Source organism: Camelus bactrianus, chromosome 10 (assembly GCF_048773025.1).
Source record: "Camelus bactrianus isolate YW-2024 breed Bactrian camel chromosome 10, ASM4877302v1, whole genome shotgun sequence".
Taxonomy (NCBI): Eukaryota; Metazoa; Chordata; class Mammalia; order Artiodactyla; family Camelidae; genus Camelus; species Camelus bactrianus.
The window spans coordinates 72,353,261-72,379,880 of NC_133548.1; the positions used below are offsets into that span (position 1 = coordinate 72,353,261).

A 26,620-nucleotide genomic window follows, 5' to 3' on the forward strand; every position below is an offset into this window, starting at 1 on the left:
CTACAAGCTATAAACTCGAAGTTTTTCTTATAAATACTGTTTATACAAAGATACTTTTAAGAGTTTGTCCTCGGCAGCAGAGGAGCAAAGAGGATAGACATGTAAAGAAATAGTTTACAGTTCAGCTGGTGAAGACACACTAGAAAAGTCTGTGAAGTACCAAGGTAGCTCCAAGGAAAGAGATCCCTGTGTCTCTGCAGAAAGACAGCTGCAATCAAGGAGGACTTCACAGAGCAGGCTGAGTCTTCAAAGAGGAAAAGGAACTTGTCAGAACAATAGAGGGAAACATTTCAGATTAAGGAAAGATAAAAGCATAAAAAGTAACAGTAATTTTGGAAACCATGAATAACATTGCTCTTGAAGCTTGGTATGTTGTTAAAAAGGTACTGTTAGGAGAATAGAGTCTATTGTGACTTTGTATATTTCTACTGTATTTTTAAATTTTGTTTTATTTCTCTTTGTTTTGTTCATGTCTGGTGAATCAATTTGTGAGTGAAACTTTGAGATGTTTGTATGCCTTTAATCTGGTAACATCTAGTATTTCCCAAATAGTTTGTTGAAGTTTTAGATAATTAGAAGTATTTCTTAAAGAAGTAAATATCCAGCTAAAGATTAAGCTTAATTTAAACTGTCAATTGATGAAATGTGTTTTATGTTTTTATAAAGATGATGCCTTTTATCTAGCTGTTCTAAGTAGTGAATTTTAACTTAAGCGTATTCATTTTTTCATCAGACCTAGACTTAGAAAGGACTTCTGAGGAAGAGCAAGAAAGACGTGATGGAAGGGAAAATAACCACTCACAGGTATGTAAAAATGTAAATTTAAATTTCTTGTTTAATACTGTTTTCTATGCTTTAATAACACAGTTCAAGAGAAATTGCCTTTCAAACTAGACTTTTAGAGTCAATAAATAATTATTTAATATTTAGTTTTTAATAGCATTTTATCTAGTTACAAAACTTAAAGTATTGTTAGGATCTATAATAATTTATAGTTAAACTTTATCCTTGGAATTGAGGCAAAAAACCTTCCTGAATATTGTTTACTTCTTCCATTTTTATAACTTCCTCACATGATAAATGTGAAGGTGATATCAAATATTAAATCATGTGATTAAGCAGTTGAAATTGTAAATAATATAGCAGTGATGGCCACCGAGTTAGTTTCATGTAAGGAACAGTCATTCCCAGTGGTCCAAAATTTGCAGTTTCAAATTGCAAGTCATTAATGCCAAGATGAAATTTCTTCTGTCTTGTGATCTCTATGTAATCAATTTCAGAATCTACAATCAGGGAGAGAATAGGGGTCATAGAGTCAACCCAACTGCCTAGTAAGAGAATCAAACCTTCCAGGATTGGATCTTTGCTGTTAGGGAACAGACAAAAAGTTTCTAACTTATTTCATTTCAGGGTAGGAAATCAGTAAGTATTATTAACAATTCTTTTATTCACTCTCACTAGTGAATGTTAGAGTATAATATAACTCGGTGGATGCAGAGAATACATATTGAGATAAGTCACTATCATAGTATATCGTTTGCATTAAAATTCAGGAATTTGTTCCTCTTTCTGATTGATGTTAATTGATTTTGGCTCCTAATAATTTGCAGTTTGCCTTTTCTCCAGTTATTAGTCCTTTAAAAAAAAATCTTTACATGCACTGGAGGGGCTCACTATTTAAGGTACGAGAGGTGAAATATTTTTTAGTGAGGAAATCTTTGTAATGTTAAAAATCTAATCTCCTCTAATTCTTGGTAGATTTAACATGTGTGAATTGTTTAGTTCAAACAAACAGTGACAAAGTTAGGTTTCTGAGTTCCTGTTTTTCTCCTATTTCAAGGCTAAGGCAAGTTATGTTTTACTTCTTAGTTTGTGAGTAGCCAAACATAGATTGGTTTGTTAAATCTTAATTATTTTCTAATTTTTCTTTATCCATACTTGACTACTTAAGGATAAGTGTGTTTTACAGGCATGTACTGTGAAAGAAAAGAAATCTGAAGATCAAATCAAGCAGATTAATCTTTCACTTGTGCATCTGCAAAAAATGCCTAGAGAACCAGAAATGAATATGGAACATGACAGAAAGGACGTACCTGTATCTTCAAAACATTCTTGTGTGGAGAAGCATGAGGACATGTGGGTCAAACAAGGCAAATTGGACTGGAAAAATACTTCCGAATTTATCACAAAGAAGGCAAATCAGAAAATCAGTAAAATCCTTGAAAAATGCAAAATTATTTTTCATCGTAAGGGAGGGTCACTACGTGACAACTCTGAACTACATGGTGATTTAAAGGAACTACCTTCCAATGTGACAGATAATATATTTGATAGTGAGGAAAAAGATGCACCTGGAGCCTCTGTCTCTGTAGGATCCCAGGCATTCTCTGAACACAAAGAGCCCAGTCTTGAAAAAGTTTCTCCATCTTATTCCAAGTCTGAGTCAACAGAGTATGGTTGCCAGCCATCTTCAAAACTTTATTTAAATGAAAAGAAGTTAGATGAAAATGATAAGCCAGACACTGAACGCGTTAACAAAAATGAGAGTTTTTATAATGATAGAGAAAATGAAGTAAGGAACCGAGTTCCATTTAAAGTGAAAGAAGACCAAGAATTTGATACAAAAAGAAAACAAAAAAGGAACCAAAATACTCACTGGAAATCAGACATTGGCCGTGCACCTCAGGTAAGTGATCCTGAAAGCCTTTTTGGTTTGTGGCTTGCCCGCTCCAGTGAGATGAAACACACGATTCAAATAAAAAGTCACGATATGTCTGCTGTTTCAAATACTTACAAGAAAACCAAACCAACACAAGACCAGCTCCAGAAGCCATTGCTTGCAGATAACTGCGGTGCTAATAACTAAAATCATGGACCCTGAATTAGGAAATGTGAGTTCTTCTCCATCAAATGGTAATAGAACATCCAAAGTATATCTAAAAGATTTACACCAAGATATGCAAAGGTTTCAGAATGAGGTAGACATGTTACAAGTAGAATTCCTGGCTTTGGAAAAAGAAAATTCAGCTTCAGAAAGAGGTAGAGGTTCCTCTGCTGCTACTCTGTTTTTTTCTCTTTATCAATAATCTCTTCCATTCTGATCCATATTTGATCTGATTTTCCACTTATGAAAATAGCCTATGTATAAAATGGGGTCATCTAAATATGTAATCGTGTAGAAACAGACTATTTCTGCCATCTAAATAACAGGAACTCAGGGAAGTATTTTCCTGGGTTTTGTTCTTTAATCAACCTAAGTCTGTGCCAGTCTTTCGTATGAAGTGGGAAAGTAATTCAGCTGTGTGCCACATGACCTGAGCCAGAATAAACGTGAGTGAAATGGCTTAGGAAATATAATAAGCTCAAGGGTTTTTTTTTTGTTTTTTTGTTTTAATCTGTTGGCTTAAATGTAAGTTGCACTTCCATAGAATGGGAAGGAAGCAGTGACTGAGAGAAGGGATACAAGCACACACTCCCACTAAAGTGATCTGTGTATTGTGCTTTAGTGAGTGCGGGCTTATCTGTCTTACTGATCACTGAACACTCAGAATTCCATCATGGCCACTTTGAGATCTTCTTAAGAACAAATACATGTGCTCCCACATATTCTTGAATCACCACTTTTCAGGTGTTTCTGTTGAGTCAGACACTTACATTGTATTATGTAATAAAATGTAGTAAGTTTTGACATGTATGATTTTATCATATAGGTAGTATGAACCCTCAGCCAAAAAAATTCAGTATTTATCTCCAAAGGAGAAAACTTGAGTTTTGAGATGCACTGAATGATTTTTTTTTTTTACTTCTAGTAATAGATTTTTAAAATGTGTGTGTTCTTTTGTGTGAGGTGCGAAGAGTGTTAAAGATAGAAATCTGAAGGTGTTCTCCTTTAATAGAAAAAGGAGATGAGCCCTGCCCCCAACTTTGCCAAAGTCACACTTTTAACTTACCTGATCAATTTGATGAATTTATTTGGTAGCTTATTAGATTCAGTGTTACAGAATTGTATCATCTCTTTTGACACTGTAAAATGCTGGGGAATACTGCTTTAGGGAGTTTGGACAAATCATTTAACCTTTCTTGGTTGTGTTCCCGTTTTCAGTAAACAGTGGGGCTAAAGTAGATCATTCATTACTCCTATGCCATCGAGCTATAAAATGGTCATGGTTATTGAATGTGAAATTGGGAAGCATTATTCCTTTTGCAGAATTCCACACTTAACTGGCAATTCATCAGTTTCACTCTGCTCCTTTCAGTAAACTTGGGTTTATATATTTTATTAAACACCACTTTTTTGATACCCCAGGATCCAAATGAAACAAGAATTATAAAAAGTAGTGGGGAAAGGATAGCTTTAGCACAGAAAGAAGAATGTTTCCTTTCTGTTACTGAAGCACCAAGGTGTGACATCTTCTAAATCTGGCTGTTTAATACAAAATCTAGGTGGTAAAGACAGGAGAGGACAAATTTTATGCCTTTGTCTTTTTATTTCTTTGTCTCTGCCATTCACATGGGGAAGAGTGGTTGTAAGAGCACAACACTCAGAAAGTCCTTTTTGAAATTTTAAAAATTCTGTTTCTTTTCCTCAAAGAGAAAGAAGCAGAATTTACAAACATTTCAATGACTTGAAATGATAAAATTAAAATAAGCACAAAAATATTTTAATCATTGAAATCAGGGCAAACTGAGTCAAGTGATAAAATGAATGAAAAAAAGTCTTTATAATGAATGAAGTAATAATTACCCTTTGTATCAAACTTTCACTAAAGGTTGAAGTAGAAGAGAACAGGAGCAAAAGTAGTGAACTGAAAGGATCAGAAACCATGTGTGATGGCAGTTATTACAAAGGATTAACTCAGCAGAGGAAGAGGGGAAAAACTGATGACCAGCAGTTTCCTGCTCTGCAGAAAGGAAATTCTGATAGGTAAGCCTAAATCAGTATTCAACAGTAGGTAAGTATTATTTTCCTAGATACTGTTCACAATTTCTTCCCAGACTCATCTCTCTACTTGCTTCCATGTATTTTGTACTCTTCCTTCCAGGTTCCCAGGACACACCTAAATGCCATGTGCCTAATCTTTGTGCTCACGTTCTAATCTCTTAAGTAGAATAATTTCCTCCTGTCTCTTCTGCTCATGACCTCCTGTTTATTTTCCCTCTTCTTAAAAGCCTTCCTTATGCTCACTTTAGCTGCTACATGTCAGCTCTTGCGTATCACATTGTATCATAATTGTGTATCTGTCTTTGAAGCAAGAATTTGTGTTTCCTTGCATATGGTTGGCACTTGATAACCATTTTGTGAATTAATAAATGATTGAAGATAGGTAAGAGTTGGAATTTTACAAAAATTGTTTTTTAATTTATCAGTAGAATTATTTTTTAAAAATTGGCTTTTTTATGGATTGTTTTACAGTAGCTGTCCTGGCTTGTGTATGACGGAAGTAAAGAATAAAAGTGGAAAACGGACATTAAAAGCATCTGCGACTTCACGTGTACTTGCGAAGACTGCCTCGCTGGCTGGTGGTCTCCTACACGTGAATGACAACAGCAGTTTAAGTGAAGGAGATCAAGATTGTGGCAGGTAAAATCTACAAATTCTTTATTTCTAGGCGAAGACATATTAGCAGTGATTACCTTCTCTGGAAATAGGACAGCAGCATATAGTGCAAAGGCCAAGGCAAGAGGATTCTCCACTGTGTCGGAGGAGCTCTGCCGAAAGGCTAAGATGAGGACAAGTGCCTTTGACTGAAAGTAGTTTCAATAATACGTCCCCATGGAAGCCGGGCTGCAGTGAGTCAGTGTGAACAGCCCCTCAGAGGACATTTCCTGGGAAGGCAGGAGAGGACTAGGCGATAACTGAAGGGGAACATGGGGCTCGTGGGGGTTCCCTTTCTTTTTTTAATGATGACATGGTAGTTTGTAGACCATGTCTGTATGCTGTTGGATGTGATTCCATAGAAGACATGTTTTTCAATTTCATCTTGTTTGCATTTCTGGTATTAGAAAGTGTATTGATTGTACTGTGTTATCTTTAAAATACTGTAGTAAGCTTCTATTCATGTATAGTTTTGTTGTAAGGTCTTATTCATTAGTTCTGAAGCGTAATCTTACACAATTGAATATTCAGATAATGACTTTAAAGTTACACCATTGTCCATAGATTTTTAAAAATTGTATACTCATAACTATACAAACAGGCCATACTGAATAGGGTTTAATCATTCCTTGATGATTCTAGATTTTATAGTGTCCTTGACAGTATCATCATGAGTGGCTGTGGTTTTGTATGCTATTGTAAAATACCAGATTCTATTAACTTAATATTTGTTTAGATTCTAGGAAGAACGGGAAGGTTTTGTTTATATACAATAGAATAATAAACTATTAACAATCTATCACAGATGATTACTTTTGGATTACTAAGTTCTGAATTAAAAAAGCCATCATTCTCCATAAGGACATGTCAAATGCATGAACAAACAGCTGAATGGATAATGAATGCCTGCTGATTAATGTCTTTAGCAAAAGCAAATCTTTATTAAAAGTAGATTTCCAGTATTGCCTAGTTCTAAAGTCTTTTTATTTTTAAAAAATAGGTGTTAAGATTCAGAAATTATTATTTTAACATTTTTTTATTGAGTCATAGTCGTTTTGCAATGTTGTGTCAAATTCCAGTGTAGAGCACAATTTTTCAGTTATACATGAACATACATATATTCATGGTCACATTTTTTTTGCTGTGAGCTACCATAAGATCTTATATATATTTCCCTGTGCTATACAGTATAATCTTGTTTATCTATTCTACATTTTGAAATCCCAGTCTGTCCCTTCCCACCCTCTGCCCCCTTGGCAACCACAAGTTTGTATTCTATGTCTGTAAGTCTGTTTCTGTTTTGTATTTGTTTTGTTTTGTTTTTGTTTTTAGATTCCACATATGAGTGATCTCATATGTTTTTTTTTCTTTCTCTTTCTGGCTTACTTCACTTAGAATGACATTCTCCAAGAGCATCCATGTTGCTACAAACGGCGTTATGTTGTCGGTTTTTATGGCTGAATAGTATTCCATTGCATAAATATACCACATCTTCTTTATCCAGTCCTCTGTTGCTGAACATTTAGGCTGTCTCCATGTCTTGGCTATTGTAAATAGTGCTGCTATGAACATTGGGGTGCAGGTGTCATTTTGAAGTAGGGTTCCCTCTGGACATATGCCCCAGAAGTTATTATTTATAATTATACCTAGATACAGAATAATAATAGAGATTCATTTACTCCATTAGTTAAAAATACTTAAATATTACTTTCTTCGCATACTGTGAAGTGCAAGTATTGAAGCCAGATTGCCTGGGTTGGAATTCTGGGCAGACATAGGGGCTTCGACAAATGACTTAGCCTTTCTGTGCCTCATTTTCTTCCTGGGTAAAGTACCTAATGTATTACCTACCTCCCAGGATTGTTGTGAGGATAAAAATGTCTTTAAGACATGTAAAGTGCTGATAATAATGCACAGCAGTTGCACACTAAGTCCTCAAAAAAGCTAATACCATGATTATTAGAAAAGGGTTTCTTTCATATAAGGACTTAAGTAATACTTTCCAAATGGGTTTTATTGTCATAAAAGCCAGTTTTTATTGAAAAAGACAACAACAATAAAATCCTGGTACACTTTTTCCTATCAAATAATACAGGTAATGTTATGTTCTTCCTTTTCCTTTGCTTGTCCTCTTGATCTAAATTTAATACTTTGTTAATAATATAATTGATATACTTTCTTTGTCCTTTAATGTTACTGTTTCATTTAATCCTTTTTATTGAAAATTAATTATCAATGCAAAGATTTTTATATAAAAAATAATAGATGTACATATTTCTTGTATTTTCAATATTTAGTATTTGGCTTAAATGAATTTTTCTTTTTTCTTTTTTCAGGTCTTCAAAGAAAACGTCTACTAAAAAGGACCAGGTATAGTAAAATATTAATTATAAAAGTATTTTCCTGTAGTAAAAAAATTTATAAAAGAGTGGAAAAACAGAAAATCCTCCTTTGTTGTAGAGACATTTACTTAAAAATAATTTAGAAACGCTATAGATTAAGTTAGCCTTTTCACAAAAATCAGTTCTTTTGAGAAGTGTCTGTGTGTTTGCTCTCATAAAAAGATGGATATCTATCACCTCTGTACACTGAGCATATTTTATAACTATGTTGGAGACACTGTGAAATAGCATTATTTATTTGTAGGTCAAAGAGCAGATGAATTCTGTGGATGGCCTCAAAGACTTAACTCTGTCACCAGAAACAGCTTCCAAGGATTGCGACTCCCTTTTCCCTAATTATAAGAATACCCTGAGGCTAATCGAACAACTTGGTCCGGAGAGTAAAGGTAGGACCCCCGTATGACTACACAGCCTTTTTAAGTATCTCATGGTAACGTGTGCACACCTAGTACTGCCCAGGGAGCATGGCTCCGTTACAGTCCGCTGTGTCTCAGAAACCTGCTTTGTGTCAAAGCAGAAGCAGACGTGTTGTGCGCTGCCAGCCAGGGGCTGTGACCGTTCCCTCTCCCTGTGCTTTCTGTTGACTCTGCTGCTCCTACGCCTTCACCCAAGGTCGGGGTATCACTACTTCCCTCCTAGAACGCTGAAATCACCTCAGGACTTTCTTCTCCGCCATTCCGCCTCCTGGAACCTTGGTCTACACCGCAACCATGATTACTAGATAGTTTTTAAAATTCAGATCTTTGTTACCCCCTTATTTAAAATCCAGCTACTGCTTCTCACAGCTCCATGGTTAAAGGCCACAGTCCTCTGGCTTCATCTTGTTTCCTTTTATTACCCTTCTTTCCACATGAATTTTAGAATCAGCTTGTCAGTGTAAAAAAAAAAAAAGTCTGCTAGTGTCCTGGAAATGAGATGTAGATTATGTTGAATCTGTAGATTAATTTGGGGAGAACTGACTTCTTAACAATATGGAATTTTTAACCCCGAACAAAGTTTATTTCTCCGTTTACATAGGTCTTCCTTGATTTTCTCACTAATATTTTAGAGTTTTTAGTGTCTGGGTCTTTCCGTCTTTTATGAGTTTACCTGTATTTCTTATTCTTCAGTGTGGTTATAAGTAGTATATTTTTATTTATTTGTTTGTTTTAAAATAATGTATTTTAAGTTTTAGTTTCTGATGATAGAAATACAGTTGATTTCTGTATACTGACTCTGTGCCCTCCAACCTGACTGAACACATTTGTTAATTCTAGTAGCCTTTTTATGGATTCTCTCAGATTTTCTATGTAACCAAAGGTGGTCAAGATTTTTCTTCTTTAAACTACTGTCTTACTAAAGATAGTTCACATTTAAGACTTGCAGCCAGTAAATACATTCTCTGTTACAGCTAGTCAGCTCTGTCACCGTTGCCAACAAGAGTAGCCATAGACAATACACAAGTTAATGGATGTGGCTGTATTTCAGTAAAACTTTATTTACCAAAGCAAGCAACAGCCCACAGGTTGGAGTTAGCTGACTTGTACCATGTAATCATATTCTCCGCTGATTAGCAGACAGTTTTACCTCTTCATTTACCATCTAGATGTCTTTTGCTTCTTTATTTTGCCTGATTGCACTGGCTCTAGTATAGTGCTGAATAGAAGGAGTAAGAGAAGCCATTCCTGTCCGGTTCCTCACCTTCTGGGAAAAGCGTTCCGTTTTTCACCATTGCGTATGGTGCCAGCTGTAGGCTTAGCACAGATCTTTGTCATAGTGAAGACGTTCCCTTGGTTCCTAGTTTGCTGGAAGTTTTTATCAGGAATAGATGTTGAGGTTTGGCAAGTGCCTCTTTTTATCCACTGACATGATCATATGGTTTCATTTTTAGTTTGTTAATATGATGAATAACATTGATTTTTACATGTTAAAACAGCCCTGCATTCTTGGGATACACCCCACTTGGTCACGATGAATTATCCTGTATTGTTGGATTTAATTTGCAAATGTTTTGTTTAGAAATTTTACCTCCATTTTCATGACATTAGTTTTCTTTCTTGTAATATCTTTGTCTGGTTTTGGATTCAGGGTAATGTCAGTTTTATAGAATGAGGACATATTTCTTCCTCTTCATTTTTTGAGAATTTGTGTAGAATTGGTATTAAATTTTCCTAAAGTATTTGGTAGAATTCACCAGTGTAACCATTGGGACTGGAATTTTCTTTGTCGTAAGGTCTTTAAATAGGACTTTTGTTTTGGTTTTTAAGATGTAGGGGTTTTTGGCTTATTTGTTCTTTCTTAATTGAGCTTTTGTAATTCCTCTCTTTCAAGGAATTTTACCCACTTCATCTGAATTGTCAAATTTATTTGCATAATGTTCATAATATTACTTTGTCATTCTTTTAATATCTGCAGAGCTTAGAAGAATGTCTTCCACATTATAGATGCTCAATATCCATTTGTTCAATGTATGGATGAATGAATGTGAAAATGCATGGTCTTTTATACACAAAAATTATTCATGTATTTTGTTTCTATTTTTGTTTTCTTCCTAATGCAGATTCTGATAGGTTATTGAAAATTCAGGATCCAGTTGATTCATTCAGATCAACAGAACGTAAAGAATCTGACTGCACAGAACTTAGAGGAAAACTTAAAGAAATGGAAAAGAAGGTGAACTGGCTACACACAGAGCTGCTGAAAACAAGAGAAGCAAAATCACAGTTAAAACTTCAAAATGTGGAGTGGGAACGAGAGCTCTGCTGCATGAGGTACTGAATTTCTTGGTTTTAAAGAAATATTTGAACTCTTTATATTTACTTTAATACTGTAGGTATGTAGGAGAAGTCTTATAATTGCTAACTTCCCTTTTGGGATTTTACAGGGGAGAAAATTTCATTAATATTGTGGAATATGAGACTCTTGGAAATAAGGCAATATATATATATATATGTATCTCCTCATTCTATATTTCTTTAAAAAAAAATCTTTGATCCTTATCTCTCAATTGTCCTCCAGAAAGTTTATATTACTTTACATTCCCACTTGCAGAATTATGAAATGACCATTTTTCTCAAGGCAGAAACTTTAAAAAAAATTTATGCAGTTTGATTCTTAACATATGAATGGATGGACTGAAAAATAAAGTGGAAAGTGATTACTGGTTAGTTTATTCAGCATCGCTCTCATACAGAGATAAGATTAGTTCAAAGGTCTATGCTGAAAGCACGGATTACTCTTTATTTTTTAATCACTTACTATGGATCCTGCCTTGTACCAAAAGGGATTTAAAAATGATTTACTAAATAAATAATGTTCAACAAGGTAAGTTCAAAGTGTTGCAAAAGAAGAAACAAAGTGTAGGGAATCAGGGAGTAGGCTCCCCAGCCTTGCCTTGGATTATGCTAATTAGCGGGTCTGTGCTCTGGGAAAGATGCCTGTGGATGTCACCTTCCGCTGGAGGTCATGTAGGAGTCCCTGTAATACTTCAGGAAGTTGAAATTTTCTCTCTCATGAACTTGCAAACTTGTTTCTAAATAGCAGCGTCTCTTTTAAGTAGTAACTCAATTCTCTGTCCCAATGAAGGAGTAATTTATGACTATGTGGGGAAAAAAGGGTAATTTTCAATTCAAACCTTAGTGAATAATTGCAAAATTTCTTTCCTACACTATTGACCAGAGTTACTCTTGACTGAAACTCAGTAGCATTGTCTTTTCATTGCTACTTTTCAAATTGTGTGTGTGTGTGTGTGTGTGTGTGCGCGCGTGTGTGTATAGATCTATCTTTATGAAGAGATTGAAGTGAGGAATTTAAAATATGAGACTTAGAAATGAAAAAAAATTGAGACCATAGAAACTCCATTAGGGTAATAAATCAGCATGTGAAGAACCATATCATAAAATGAACTTTTTATTTTCTAACAAAATAAATTTTAAGGTAAGCATATTTCACTGCAGATTCGCATTAGAACAAGAAACAAAGAAGAAGAAAAATGCTTATATATTATATGAAAAATCTAAGGATGACTTAAAAAGAAAAGAGAAACAATACAATGAGCAAGTTTCCATGAACCAACAACTTGAAATCACTGCCCGAGCACTAGAATGCAAACTGAAGAGCATAAGGAATAAACCAAATCAGGTAAATTAGTCTTAATGTGAAAATTTCATACCTCTAACACTGTTTCATCAATATTATTTATAATATTCTTTTGAATTAATCTATACTTTCATTTAAAACAAATAAAAGTTATCTCATCCTAAATATGAAGTATGACATTTAGAGCTTAATTTACTAATTTCTTGGTGTTCTCGGCATCTAATAGATGCTCTGTGTCTTTTCTGAATGAAGGAATGGAAGTTAAATTGAGCTTAATCATCAACATAAGGATTGATAGTTTTGGTCCATTCAACAAAGTAACAAGTCTAATTCTTAATTTTGGCTTTTTGAAGTTAAAATCCAGGCTAAATTGCCTTGAGACTATGATGGAACTGGTTAAATGCCTTATAAAGAAATTTTATCTCACTGGGATTTCAAAATTTGTAGAGACTGACAGGCATATGCAGAATAGATAAACAAGGTTATACTGTATAGCACAGGGAAATATATAGAAGATTTTGTGGTAGCTCACAACAAAAAAAGTTACAATGACTATATATATGTTCATGTAAAACTGAAAAATTGTGCTCTACACTGGAATTTGACACAACATTGTAAAATGACTATAACTCAATTTAAAAAGTCTTAAAAAACTTTTTCTTTCATGATACTACATCCCTTGTGTTTTTGCTCTGTGATGAATTTAGCTGTCACATATATTAGAATTTGAGTTATTTCTGTGCATTAGAGATCCCTGTGCTTAAAAAGACTACTTCTTTTTAACAGGTTTAAAATTTTTTTTTAAAGATTCCCCTTCTAAGCTTTTTTTTGACTTTTTTTCATAGTATAAAACCCAAAACCTAATGAAATGTGTCTCCAGGTTTTAGAAGAGCGAAATGATGCTCAGAGACAACTTTCTCGAGAGCAGAATGCCAGAGTAATACAAGATGAAATCCTGGCCCATCATCTTTCCCAACAAAAGGAGGCAGAAAAGGCTAATAAGGAAATGAATGCTGAGGTATTTTCTTTAGTCATCTTCAAACGTGTGTCTATGAATTTGTATACTTACATAGTTTAAAAACCAATACTGTAGGTACAGAAAGTATAGAGGGTTTTAAAAGCCTATATATGTAAATATATTTTCTGGAGGTTTCATTTCTGGTCCATTGGATAAAGCAATATTTTGAATTCAAATCTATTTGCTGGCAACAGTGACGTAGTAACATTCACAATGGCCTCATCCTAGGAGAGGCTGTTAATATTGTCCATAGGAATCGATGAACTTTCAATTATTTCAAAACTGTTGCTACTAATGGCAGGCATTCTAGTTTCTGGCAGTGATCTCACTCCTTTGATAGATGATTGGAGAGGTTACTTTATCATTTCCACTGATGGTAAGGAGGGAAAAGCGCAGCCAGTTCAGAAACTGTAGTTTGGGTGTCATTCTCATACGTGTGATAAAAGTAACGCTCTGCTCCATGTGGTATCCGATTTCAGTACAAGGAGCTTTTGAATATAGTGATAGATATGCCATAATCTGTACTTAGTGATAATTTATTGATCAGTATTTTATTTTTAATAGAACAGTTCACTGTGTTTCCCTGCTATTTCACATCCATTACTGTTATAAACACCATGAAGAAGAAAAAAAATTATTGCAGAAGCAAAAAGTCCCCTGGTTTTCTAAGAAGAGCTCTGTAAATTTGACCTTCTTTACCTTTAGTGTATTCACCATTAGGGAAATAGAAGGCTTCTGTTGTGTTTATGTATTTATCTTAGAGAAGTAGCTTTGGTTTGGTGTAAGAGTCAGAGAGTCAGAAGCCCTGGGGGAAACCCTGCAGCTTGCTTGTTTTTTAACCCTTTATTCCGGAATTGTCACAGCTAACTGAGTTAGCTGATGTTTGTAGATGTGCTCAGTACAGTGCTTAGATTTATCACTTATCCGTAGATGTAATTCTTATAACTCACTCTAAAAATGTTAGGAAGGGAGAATATTTATGGAATATTCTCAGGAAAAAAATTTTTAGGAAATTTAACCTGTCCCAATATATACAGAGCTAAGGCACTTACTTTGGGGGTAGCTGTAAAGGCTAGATGTCAAATACAATTTTTAAGTATAGTCAGATTTATTCATTATTTTAAGCCTTTTGGGTTTGTTGCATTTCAGAGAAAGAAAGGCCTTTCCAGTTCTGAGCTTCTTAAACATCGTTTCGTGGTTTCTTTTTTACTTTCATGGATTCATTGTCTTTAATTAAATTTTTGAACTTTTGGGGATTTCTGCTTGTTTAAAGTTTGAGATTTGTATCCACCTTAAGTTTTTCCAGTTGGATACCCAGATATTGCAAACTTATTGTTGTATAAACTTAGAGATTAGTCTTTCACTTCCAAGGAAATTATGATATGTCAGTTTATTGCGTACAGTTCAAAGAGTAAGAGATGAGGGGTTTCACTTACAGGACACGATGGATTTTAAGCTGTCTGACCCAAAAGATAGCAGCGAGGTGCTTCCTCAGCAACTTCCTGAAGCTGAACGTCAATTCCGTGGCCCAGAAATTGAGCTCCATCCCAGGAGAGACGCTCTTAGACCAATGACGTTGGTATTACAATGTGTGCATGGGGACCGAGGCCAAGCCCAGCGTTCAAACAAGGAAACTGAACCCTTGTCTCAGAGCAAACAAGTGGAATTCAGCAAATACACTGGGAAGCAGGCGTTCTTGAAGGAGACAATATGTAAACTACAGAGTGAAAACACGTTGCTTCGACAGCGACTGGAAGTTGCTCAAAATGAAGGCAGAAGCGAAGAGACAATACTTAATGCCCCACAGCTGTTTCTGGATCACATGGGAAAACTTGAAGCCATGAGCAGACGAGTTCTGATGCTGGAGGAAGGAAACAAGGAGTTGATCGATGAATGCAGATGTTTAAAGCACAGACTGTGTCAGTATGAAACTGACAGAGCAGAAATGGAAGTAAGTACCCAGAAAGGGAACCAATTGTCAGACTTCCTCAAAGAAAATTCAAAGTAGTATCTGATGAAAGCTGAACGTTGAAACTAGTTGAATATATGAAATGTGCGGGCTATAAATATATACACTGTAAAACAGCCTAAAGGCATTTCTTGTATCCAGCAAACAAAAATTAGACCTGAGAGGTGCTTTACTTTGAGTAAAGATGCCGTGTCACCTGAAATTCTAAGAGATTAAGCTATAAGTTGTTGACAGATGCAGCCAGGTCTTAGCAATTTATACTGCCCAAATCATTTTAATCTTTCTGTCACCACATTTTAGTATCGTGAAGCAGATAAATGAAATGCTGAGAACTAAAATGAGTATTTTGAAATTAAGATTCAGTTGTGTGAACAAATGAGTAAAGAAACAAAAAAAAAAAAAAAAAAAAAAGAGAGAGAGAGAGAAAGAGAGAAAAGATTCAATTGTGTGGATTACCTTGACAGTTAAATCCAGATTTCCCAGATGAACTGATGTGTAAATGCTGTATCTTGCAGTACTTATCCTTCAGTACCTTTTCATACATTGTTCGTTGATATAACTTTATTTTTATTCATGTAAATTGGAATTAAATTTATAAATACTTCCATCTCAAATCATGTATTGTTATGACCTCTCCACTCCTTAAAGACATCTACTTTTCATTCAGTCATAATTTGGGACAAATGTAATTTTTAGCAAAATTGTGTTTGACTTAGTCTCCCCTGTTGTATTTATAATTTACTTTGAACATTTTTTCAAATAATGTGCTCACAGTTCTCATTGCAAGGCTCAGTTACTGTCATTTGGATCTAAGTTTGTCCAGTACAGAGGAACTGGAGCGCTCTGTGATGTTCGAGTTTGGCACTGGGGTCCCATTTTCAGACTGAGGAGGAGCAGCCAGAGTCCTGAGTGGCAGGAAGGGAGTGAGTGGGAGGGGTGGGGGGAGCCGTAGGAGCTGCAGTCCAGGAGGCAAGGGAGGCCAGGTTGTCTCGGGTCCCCAAAGGCCACTGGAATAACCTCGCTTTTATTGTGAGATGGGAGTCTATTGGAAGGCTTTAAACACCAGATTGAATATGTGAAGAACTCTGAACTTAAGCCTCTAGTGAGAAAGAGGGAGAATGTTCCACAGTGTGGAATTTACCACCACTCATCCCACCCACACACCCCTTTCTGTTTGAGACTTCAGTGGGGGTAAAGCTTGGCCACTTCCTGGGAGGGGCAGGGAATGGCTGGTGGGGCTGCATCCATCGTCTAAGTTAACTTACTGTTGGTAAGGCAGGAGGGTCACGCTTTCTGTGTCTTTAATGGAACTCAGTAGAAAGGAATGTGTGCCTGTGAGGAAAAGAAGGCGAATTGATGTCTGTGGGGATAGTTCTTAAAGTCCATTTGTTGGAGTTATATATTATTAATGTAACTTAATGATAAGGTGACTTAAAATTCAGTAACAGAGTTATCTCTTTAGGCCCATATGAGACAGCTTCAACAAGAACTGACTGACACCCGAAAGAAAGTGTCCATGTTGGAAGCGTCCCTGGAGGTGACAGCACATCATAAGACTAATTCAGAAAACAAGAGACGGGATGGAGAGAGGAAGTCACATCAAACTGCGAATCCAGTACGTATGAAATTCAGCACGTCGGCCGTGAGTGTGCAGCGCAGAGTGTTGCAGGACACTAGCTTTTCAGGGACAGCTTTCTTTTGCATCTTCCTTATAATTTCACTTTTATTATCTTTATAATGCACTTGTTTCTTAAACTTGGACTTTCATTCTGCCATTCTTTATTTTTTTCTTATAATATTTACCCTTAGAGAAGTTGAGAATTATACCTCTTTCCTCACAGAAGTTAACTTTCTTTTTCCTATTAAACAGTATTTGTTAGTGATCTCTCACCACAATGAGGCAAGCTAGATCAAATCAGAGGATAATGTTTCATGGAATGTTCCAGAAAATTGTCATGTCTCATCTTCACTTTTGTGAATGGATATCGAATCTGTGTGTATTTATTTCATGGATTTCAGAATGCCTTGTGCAGAAAGGTCATTATACAAACCAGTTGAAGTTAGGCATTGCCTTCATTTTCTCTTCATTTTAGACATGTTGTCAATGCACGGAGAAATTCAGATCACATCTGTACACCCAAAATAGAGAATTAAGAAAATTGTCTAGATCCTGCCTTTGGATTTTTTTTTTTTAACTTTGTTCAAATATAATTCACATATTATAAGGGGATTGCATAACTCAAGTGGTAGAGTGCATGCTTAGCATACACAAGGTCCTGGGTTCGATCCCCTGTACCTCCTCTAAAAATAAATAAGTAAAACTTAATTACTTCCCTCCACCAAAAAAGAAAAAAATTCACGTATCATATAATTCGCCCATTTAGGATGCATAGTTAGTATCTCCTAGTATATTCAGAGATGTGCAGCTGTCACCACAATCAATTTTAGAACATCCCCATCACCCCAAAAAGAAATCCTGCATCCCTTGTCCATCACCCCCGGCACCACAGCCCCCCCATCCCCTGGCAACCACCAGTCTGACTTCTGTCTCTATAGATGTGCCTGCTCTGGGTGTTTCCCAGGAATGGAATCACATGCTGTGTGGTCCTTCATGATTAGCTTTTTTCATTTGACAAAACGTCTTCAAGGTTCATCCATGTTACAGCGCTTGTCAGTGTTTCCATTTCTGTTTATTGTTGAACAGTACTCGGTTGTGGGGCTAAACCATTTACCCATCCATCAGTTGATGGACCTTTGGGTTGCCTCTGCTTTTTGGCTATTGCTAATAATGCTGTGAACATTTCTGTCCAAGTTTGGGTGTAAACATGTTTCCATTTCTTTGGGGAACAGACTTAAGGATGGAAATGCTGTCAAATGGGTCATATGGTAACTCTGTTTAACCTCTTGAGGACCTGCCATGCTGTTTTCCAGAGTGGCTGCACCATCTAACATTTTTATCCAAAGTGTATAATTCTCCCAATTTCTATGCATTCCTGTCACCACTGTCCACCAGCTCTCCTGCTAGGTGTGAGCTGGCATCTCATTGTGGCTGTGATTTGCATTTTTCTGATGACTGAGAATGTTGGGGATGTTTTCATGTGTTTATCCATTTGTGTATCTTCTTTGAAGACCTGTCTGTTTAGGTTTTTGCCCATTTTCAAATTGGGTTGTCTTTTTATGATTGAATTGTCAGAGTTCTTTTGTATCCTGGGTGCAATTCTTTGATCAGAAGTAGGATTTTCAAGTATTTCCTCCTGTTCAGGAGCTTGCCTTCTTACCTTCTTGACGGTGTCTTTTGAAGAGTAGAAGTTTTTAATATTGATGAAGTTCAGTTAATCTATTTCTGTCTTTTACTGTCCTAAGAAACAAGTGCCAGATCCAGTCATGAAGACACACCCCTGTGTTTTCTTCTAAGAATTTTGTAGTTTTAGCTTTTTCATTTTGAGTTAATTTTTTATATATTGTATGAGGTAGAGGTCGAATTTTGTTCTTTTGCATGTGGATATCCAGTTGTCCCAGTACCATTTGTTAAAAAGACTATTATTGTCTCATTCAGTTATTTGACACTCGTATTGAAAAGCAATTGACCGTAAATGTGAGGGTTTCTTTTAGATTGTCAGTGGTGATGCATTGATGTATGTCTGTCCTATGCCAGTACCAATTCAGATGTTCTGAGAACTCTTTCCGAGTCTTCTTGCATATTTCCAGTTGTTTTACATAATAATAAAAAGTCAGTGTCACGGAATGTCTGTAACTCTACTTCTGTGGAGATTTGCTGCTTCGTGAAGGGGCCTGTGGCCAGCTTATGGCTTGCTGACTCTGTGACATGACAGAAAGTAGGCTTGCAAAGGTAAAGTCCATCCCTTCCCCCCCATTCAGACCTTTAGTTTCTCACCCAGTGCCTCCCACTTCACTCCAGTTTCCATCAAATCATGGTCACGGGATCTGCTGACTCAGTCTGCAATATACTTCATTATGTTGCATTCATTATAATTCATAGACTCATCCATAGATTTCAGTATCTAGAGGCAAAAGGTTAAGCCTGGAAAAGATTAAATCAACCTTCCTCTTTGGAAACCTCTCTAATCCATCCTCTTGCCGTTCACGATGAAGTCCTCTTTTGGCTTGGTTCTTGTGTGTAACACTGGTGCCGATCTTGTTCTTGGTGTACATCCTGCATCCTCAGCTCCCTGTGTCTACCTCCTTTTACTTAAAAGGAGAGGCGCCTAGCTGTATTCTATAGCTTAATGCATAATTAATGAAATAAATATTTCATCCCATCCAAGGAAAATTTTCCAAGAGTACAGCTGTTAAAAATTAGATAATATTCAATCAGTTTATCAGAAACAGATAACAGATTAGTAATTTGAATTTCAAAAGTTCAAAGCCAATCTCTGATATGGAGAAGCATCGTGCTACAACATGAAGCTGAGACAATCTTACCTTCCCTTCCCAACAAGCTTTTAAGTAAGGTAAAGGAAAAATTGTATTTAATTTAAATACTGCGAAAGGACATTACATTTATGGTTCCATAATATTTTATTTTGTCTCTGAGGAAAGGAAAATGAAGAGTGAGTGCTAGATTAATACGTTCTCAAAGCTGCCTGTCTCTTAGAATTTCAGTTAATTGAAATGAGGTAAAAAGGCTGATTTTGGTAAACTGACTCTTTCTATTTGTTTTTCAATTATTAGACTTCAAATCCTGTGTCTCCTTGCTCACCAGTCTTCCTTAACCTCAAAGTTGAGGGGAAACTGTGAAATACATGCCTGTTTGTAAGGAGCTGTAATGGGATGGAGCTCTAAAGTATCTTCCCTCTCGCTAGTTCTGAGGTCTTTCTTTCAGTTATCTGCTGCTTCTCATCAGCACTTTGTCATTAATAAGTTAATCTCAACGTTTGTTACATTCCAGTTTATAGACCAATTTCTACTATATTCAAGTTACATTTCTTACTGTCTTTTTTCATCCACTTTTGTGCTTATCTGTTTTTGCCTAACAAACTCCCCAAAGTTCAGTGGCTTAAATAAGCATTTATTTTGTTCACAACCTGCACTTAGGAAAAGTGTGGCCAAGACAGCTGGCCTGTATTCCTCTCAGCTTCAGGTGGGGCAGCTCGAAGGTGGGGGGCTGGAATCACGTGAAGGTTCACCCATTGATGTCTGATGGTTGTTGTGGGTGGTGGGCTGTGGCTTAGGTGGGGCGGGAAGGTGGACCCCCTCCCCTGGAACACGTAAGCTGTCTCTGTGGCCTGAGCTTGCCCACCTGAGACTGGGTTCCAGGGTTAAGAGCGAGGCAGAAGCTGAATTGCCTTTTCAAACCGAGCCCTGCAGTTCACTCGGTGTGACTTTCACTGTTTTCTGTTCATTAGGAGCAAGTCACTTAAGGTTGGCCCATATTCTACCTTTTTTATGGAATTTAATTTTGAAAATTTATGGAGACACTCAAAAACCAGCATAATCTACTCACTAGCCACAACGTTTTGTTACTGCTTCCACACAAGAAATCCACTTATCCCCACTCAGTCCCCAAGCAGGTCTCGGTCGCTGTGGTGTTAGGCTCAGGCTCCAGTCCAGGGCCTTACTTTCCCATCTTCCCCAGGTCCAGGTGGGGCTGAGGTTCCTGGGCGTGGTGGTTCTGGAGTACAGCCCTTGGGAATACTCCCCTCAGTGCTGGGGCTTGAGGATAAGGAGACACGGGTTATTTACCACCACACACCCGACATTCTGCTAAACTGCTAAGGACTCCTTCTCTCACAGCTGGAAGATGGGAGGCACACTGGCCCGTAGCAGTTTTGAAGTGCAGCCTGATGTTGCGGGCTCTTTGATTAGGACTTAGTCCTAACCCTGGGGGGGGGGTTTTCTTCGCCGCTCTCTCTGAGCTCTTGGTTCTGTCCCTTTCATGAGCAGTGACCTGCGTTTGCAGCTGAGTGGTTCTCTCAAGCCAGCTTCCTCCTCGTAGACCTTCTAAGAAAAACCCAAAGGCTTCTTCCCATTTTGCACTGTCTCTGTCTCTTTCAGTCCAAGCTAGCAAGCAGTAGTTTTGCTACCACAGTTCTCTTTAAAACTTTGAGTTTCCTGTGAATTTTATTGGGGTTCCTGCCATTGGAAAAGCTATTCTCACGTCTTTTTGAGATAAACTCTTCACCTTCGGCTTCCTGTGAAGCTGTTGTGGGACCGTGCCTTTGAAATTCTTACGCTTTTAAGATCTTTAAAGGAATTTGAGGCAGCACGTTAAACCTTTCCAAGGTCTTAACAAAGCCTTGGCTTCATCTTTAGACTGTTTTCCTGGCAGCACCCTAGATTTGATCTTCGCCCGGAAGCCATTTCTCTGCTTACCCATTATTTGACAATTGGGCGTGTGGAGATGCTTTAAATGGGATACAGATATTTGAACCCAGTGAGTCCTGGTTCCTTCCTATTTAATAATCTTTTTGCTTGTTTTAGCTTATCTCTCTCATCAATTTTACTTTCAGCTGTTCGGTAGCAAGAGTCCCGTTCCCTCCGGTTTCAGTGTCATTTTCTTCCCTGGCCTAGAATCCTTCACTCTCAGCCCTTCAAGGGCCCTCAGGCTTCCACTAACAGTCTCGTGGACACTTTGGGCTTTCACTCTTACTCTTCTCTACATCTGTTCAGGTTTCACCTACCTCCAGGTGCAAAGGCATCCCCACAGTTTGGGTTCTTTACTAATGGTTGTGCCCCATTTTTAATATCAATATCTGTGCCAGTGATTTATTGCTAATAATTTATATAATAAACTGCTTCAAAACCTGGTGACTCCAAACAGCATTTGCTTGGTTCCCAAATCTGTGTTTAGACAAGGCTCAGTGGAGCCAACTCATTTCTTCTCCACTTGGCATCAAGCAGGCACTAGAATAATCTAAAGGCTTGTTCATGCACATGTCTGGAAGTTGGAGCTGGCTTTGGTTGAGGACATTCCCTGGGGTCATCAGCTGGGACAGCTGTGTGTACAAAGACTCAGTAGGTGGCCTGGGCTTCACAACGTGGTGGCTGGGTTCTAAGGGTGAGCGTCCCTATGGAGTGAAAGTCAGAGGCCATTTAGCCTTAGAAACCACACCGCAGTGCCCCCGCATTCTGTCCCCTGGAAACCAGTTAACTGAGGCCAGTACATACTTCAGGGGAGGGAATTTCACAGGGGAAGTGCCAAGGAATTTGTAGAGATGTTTTACAACCACCACCTCCGCCTGCCTTGTCTCAGCAAATAATCCTTCTATCTGAAGGAAAGCAGTTCTTCCCAATTCAGTGTCACTGAAATTCCAGCAAGTTTTTTTGTTTGTTTTTGTTAAGTATGTTCTCTTGTTTTGTGGAGAGCCACAAAGGATTACAAGAATTAAGGCTTTTTTGTGTGTTTAGAAAAATGTATGGGTCATCTTACTAAACCACTACACTAGGAGATGGATTTCTCCTTAACTCTGTGAATCATTCATTGCTCCTTGGCATGCAATTCAAACTAGCATAAAATATTTGTATTTCAGAGAAAGGCTTATGGCATTAGAATCCATATTTGTAAGATGTATTAATTGCAGTCTTTTTTTCAAAGTCTTGTTTTGGGAGGCATTTATGAATTCAGCCCTAAGTAACTCAATATGATCTCCCTAAACTTTAAAAATCATGAAGAGTTGAGACTTGCGGAAGGAAGGGGTAAGAGACTTTCTACTAAGAGGTGACTTGTAGTCATTTTATGTAGGAAAGACATGAAACAACTACAGAAAATAAGATTGTAAAATCAAGTACAAATGTATAACAAAGATGATGAAAATAAACAGTATATTTTTGTGACTCTTGGTGGTTTGAACTTTTTTTCTTGATTTTCTGAGTAATTTGAGTTTCTCCATTCCACTAGGTAGATATGCCACTTTATTGTAACTGAATTTATTTCAACCTTTGATGCTGGGTTAGAGTTAGGCTGTTCTCAGTCTGCTAACATCATTACCAAACAATTTTATCTTTTTCATGCAGAATACTGATCTTCCAGCAAAAGAGGAGTCTACATCTTCAGTAGTTCTCCATCTGAGTGCAGAAACTCAGCTTCTTCTAAAGGAGTTATTACCCTATTACCTGTGAAAGAGATGCAAAGGAAATGTGAAGCACTAGAGGAGGAGAAGAAGAAGTTGGAGGAAGAAGCAGTAAATCTGAGACGTCACCTCGAAATGAACCCAGTAAAACGCAGCCAAGTGGAGCATTACAAACGGGAGCCTGGAGAGCAAGCAAGACGGGATGCAGTAGAAGCACTGAAAGAACTCAGGCGAGCTGTGCAGCACAGACAGGAAACTGAAGAGCAAGCAAGACATGATGTAGTAGAGAAAGTAATAGAAATCAGCCAGTTTTTACAGGTGAGACACTGATCTCTAACGTGCTCTAACTCACTTTGCTGAGAATTACAGTTCTGATGTGTACATTTTATGTGTTTCCTCTACTTCCCATATAGCAGTTGGTTTTGTAGATTTCTGGAAGGAAGGCCGCATTTGTTACTCCCTTTAAATAATTCAGTTTCCATCATCACTATCACTAAATTGATCCTTCAGAACAATTCTCACTAGAGAATCATTTTTAAGACCAATTGGTGTAAGTCAAGACTACTAGGAGGAGAAGAATATATTGTGATGTAAATACTGTGCCACACTGGGGGATTGCTGTTAAGTTGTATTGTTCAACTTTTAAAATTTTAAATTGATCCTTTTATTCTTTGAACTATCACATTACATGAGTACTAATATAAGAGTGATTCAACTTTAATTTTGTAATTCAGATGTAATTCACTTGACATTGATGATAAGTAGTTTAACATTCAGCTTTTTTCTCACACTTAAAATTGCTCTCTGAGTCATTGACTCAAAACTAAAGGGAACAAATAGACTGTAATTACTCAGGTTATAATTATTTTTAAAGTTGTATCCTTTTAATTTGCTTTAGGCACAAGCAGGATTTCAAGAAAACGTGTTGAGAGTATAAGCGTGCTTCAGTTAGTCAAACGGAACCCAGAGTTAAAGATCTGGAGCCTGAACTTAAAAGCGATTCTAATGAAAACAAAGTGGAAAAATACAAACAAGTGTACCTGCAAGAGCTAGAAAATAGAAAGTCTTTGGCAAGTGAACTTACCTCGTAAGTCAAAACGTAGAATTATAGAAAATAACTCCGGTCATTAATTTGCCTCTAAGGCATAATTCTTACTGAGCCAGGTTCATGAGGTGAGCAACAAGTGAAAACTAACTAGATAGTGTAATTTGGGGAAATGATGTTAGCAAATGAATTCCCCTTTAAAATGTCCGTCCAGGGCACTTTGCATCTCCCTGCCTTTTGTTGCTTTTACACGACTTTATTTTTTATATTTGCATATATTTAACCTGATCTAGTCTTTAAGCTAGGGGTTTTGCAAACTTTGTAATTTAGACAGCCATATTATCACAAATTTCTAGCTGGAATTCCCATAAATAGAAATGTTAATGAGTTTAAAATTAACTGTGTTTTGGAAGAGCACAACGTAAACCCAAGGGGCCCATGCTGGTGTTTGGTGAATTTACGTTCTTGATTGTGATATTTGGTGTCACCGCTCGTGGGCACCCTGAGACGAAGTACTGTACCCTTCTAAGTTTGTCTTCGCTATACAAAGGCATGCTTGGGGAATAGGGGGAACTTCACATAGGGGTGAAGGGCAGCATAGTGGTTCACAAAGTGGCTAAGAAGAATGTGGTGGCCTGCCCGAGGGGGTGTGTGGGAGACAGAAAGGGCGGGTCCCACCTCCGGTGCCTGACTAGCAGTGTTACAAGCTACAGGTCTCCCCGCTATCCAAAAGTAGAGCGTTCCTATGAAAGTTGTCAATGTAAAGCAAAGAGGCAGTTACCTTAGGACACATCTTGCTGGTGGATGCATGAAATAAATATGCATAAAGCACAGGCGCTCACGGACACGGTCCTAAGCCGTGGCGGCGTGATGCCGGGACACTGAGTGTGATTCTGGGGAAGGAGCTCGGTGGGGCCCCTCTCGCTGCTCGGGGCGCTCGTTGCCCCTCTGATTGCTCGGGCTAAAACAAACACCCAGCGCTATTCTGGCTTTTTGCTTTTTTTCCATAAAAGTGAAAATCCGCTTGAGAGTTTGATTATGGAAAACAGGTGCTGATGTAGGCCTCTGGTAAAAGCGAAGTACCAAAGTGAGCTTTGGGAAATTGGGGGACACTTGAAATTGCCCCTGGCGCTGTCGGAGTTCTTTCCCACCATCGACTGTGCCGCCTGGTGCCCCCCAGAGGTGGTGGCTCTAAACTGTTGCTCAGTGCCGCATGCTTCCTTTCTCCCAGGTAATGAGTGAAATGTGTATATAAGGGGGGTGAAAGCAAATGCTTGAAAATGGCTTTGAGGAATGGTTTATCTTTTATTTCTAAACTGGTTTACTGAGGGTGAGTATGTCTAGATGCAGCCGGTGCAGAAGGCAGTGGGGGTCCTCTGTAGGGGCGTCTCCATCTCTGACTCTCCCCACTTTGAAGTACTTGTTAGTTAAGCGCCCCCCCCGAGGAACGTACATCCTTCTTTAGGACAGTATTAAACTGTACTTGTTTACAGTAGATCTTCGCTGACGTATTTTTGGTGTTAAAACGCAGTTTAATGGGACAATCTGTTTACTATTATAGCAACTTAAAAAATACACATCACTTAGGAAGAAAATGAAATGAATGAAATCTGTGTTTTGTGATCCTCGCAGGGTTAATGAGAGGCTGGCCGAGGTGAGCACTAAGCTTCTGCTGGAGAGACAGCACAAGAGCTCTTTCCCAGGCTTTATTCCTGCAAGGCCTGTTGGCGCACCGCCTTCTGCTGCAGGTACTAGCGTGGAGGCCAAAAGGAGTCCTACTCGAAGAAGGCGCTTCAGGACTTTTTCCGACCCTTCAACTAACTTGAGCGTTCCCTTGTTCCGGGTTAGTTATATTATCTTTTTTTCCTTGGGTTTCAGATTTCTGATACACTTCTTGTTTTTAATTTGATGAAATTCTGAGTTGTTTCTTTGACTGATGCACACTAAGTAGAAGCCATAGTTAATTGTGCTAATAAAGAAAGGAGACAAATTTTATAATTTTTTAAAGTCCCTGGACTTGTAGTTTTCAAGAGATACATGTCATTAACTTTATTCAATAGATGCAACTAAACTGACAAATGTTAAATTTCTTAAAAAGCTCCATTTTAAATTCTATTTTAGAAGTTAAGTATTAGTGCCAAATAACTAGAGATCCACTTTCCATCGATTGGCTTAGTTTCTGATTGATTTCGTTTTGGCATTGGTTGATAGTAATTTTCAAGTTTTCCTGCAGCCCAGTTTTTCTACCCCTAAGCATAAGTAAATGATTGGCATTGAGCTACTTAACCACATGCGGATGCTTTTTATTTAAAGGAATCCAAGATAAATTCTTTTTATGAATTCAATAAACTAGTAACACTAAAAATATTAAGTTCCATTTTTAAGTTTAAAATTTTTATCATTTTCTTCTGTAAGAGTACATCCTTAATTGCTATTTTACTTCTAGCATTGTTATTTTAATTGTTATAAAATGTCTTACTGAG

The 26,620-nt window shown here is 37.4% G+C and overlaps 1 protein-coding gene across 1 annotated transcript in view; it reads left to right on the forward strand.

The window, feature by feature from the left end:
* Nucleotides 1-26,620, forward strand: part of LOC141578993 (ankyrin repeat domain-containing protein 26-like) — an 80,230-nt gene that overhangs the window by 45,502 nt on the left and 8,108 nt on the right. Inside the window, exons 24-37 of the mRNA XM_074373094.1 lie at nt 734-804; nt 1,952-2,686; nt 4,770-4,924; nt 5,414-5,581; nt 7,933-7,966; nt 8,243-8,384; nt 10,538-10,748; nt 11,934-12,117; nt 12,956-13,093; nt 14,532-15,044; nt 16,525-16,677; nt 23,037-23,410; nt 23,991-24,179; nt 25,770-25,980. Of these exons, the coding sequence (XP_074229195.1) occupies nt 734-804; nt 1,952-2,686; nt 4,770-4,924; nt 5,414-5,581; nt 7,933-7,966; nt 8,243-8,384; nt 10,538-10,748; nt 11,934-12,117; nt 12,956-13,093; nt 14,532-15,044; nt 16,525-16,677; nt 23,037-23,141 (2,609 nt within the window). The 3' untranslated portion in view covers nt 23,142-23,410; nt 23,991-24,179; nt 25,770-25,980. The remainder of the gene's footprint in view (nt 1-733; nt 805-1,951; nt 2,687-4,769; nt 4,925-5,413; nt 5,582-7,932; nt 7,967-8,242; nt 8,385-10,537; nt 10,749-11,933; nt 12,118-12,955; nt 13,094-14,531; nt 15,045-16,524; nt 16,678-23,036; nt 23,411-23,990; nt 24,180-25,769; nt 25,981-26,620) is intronic.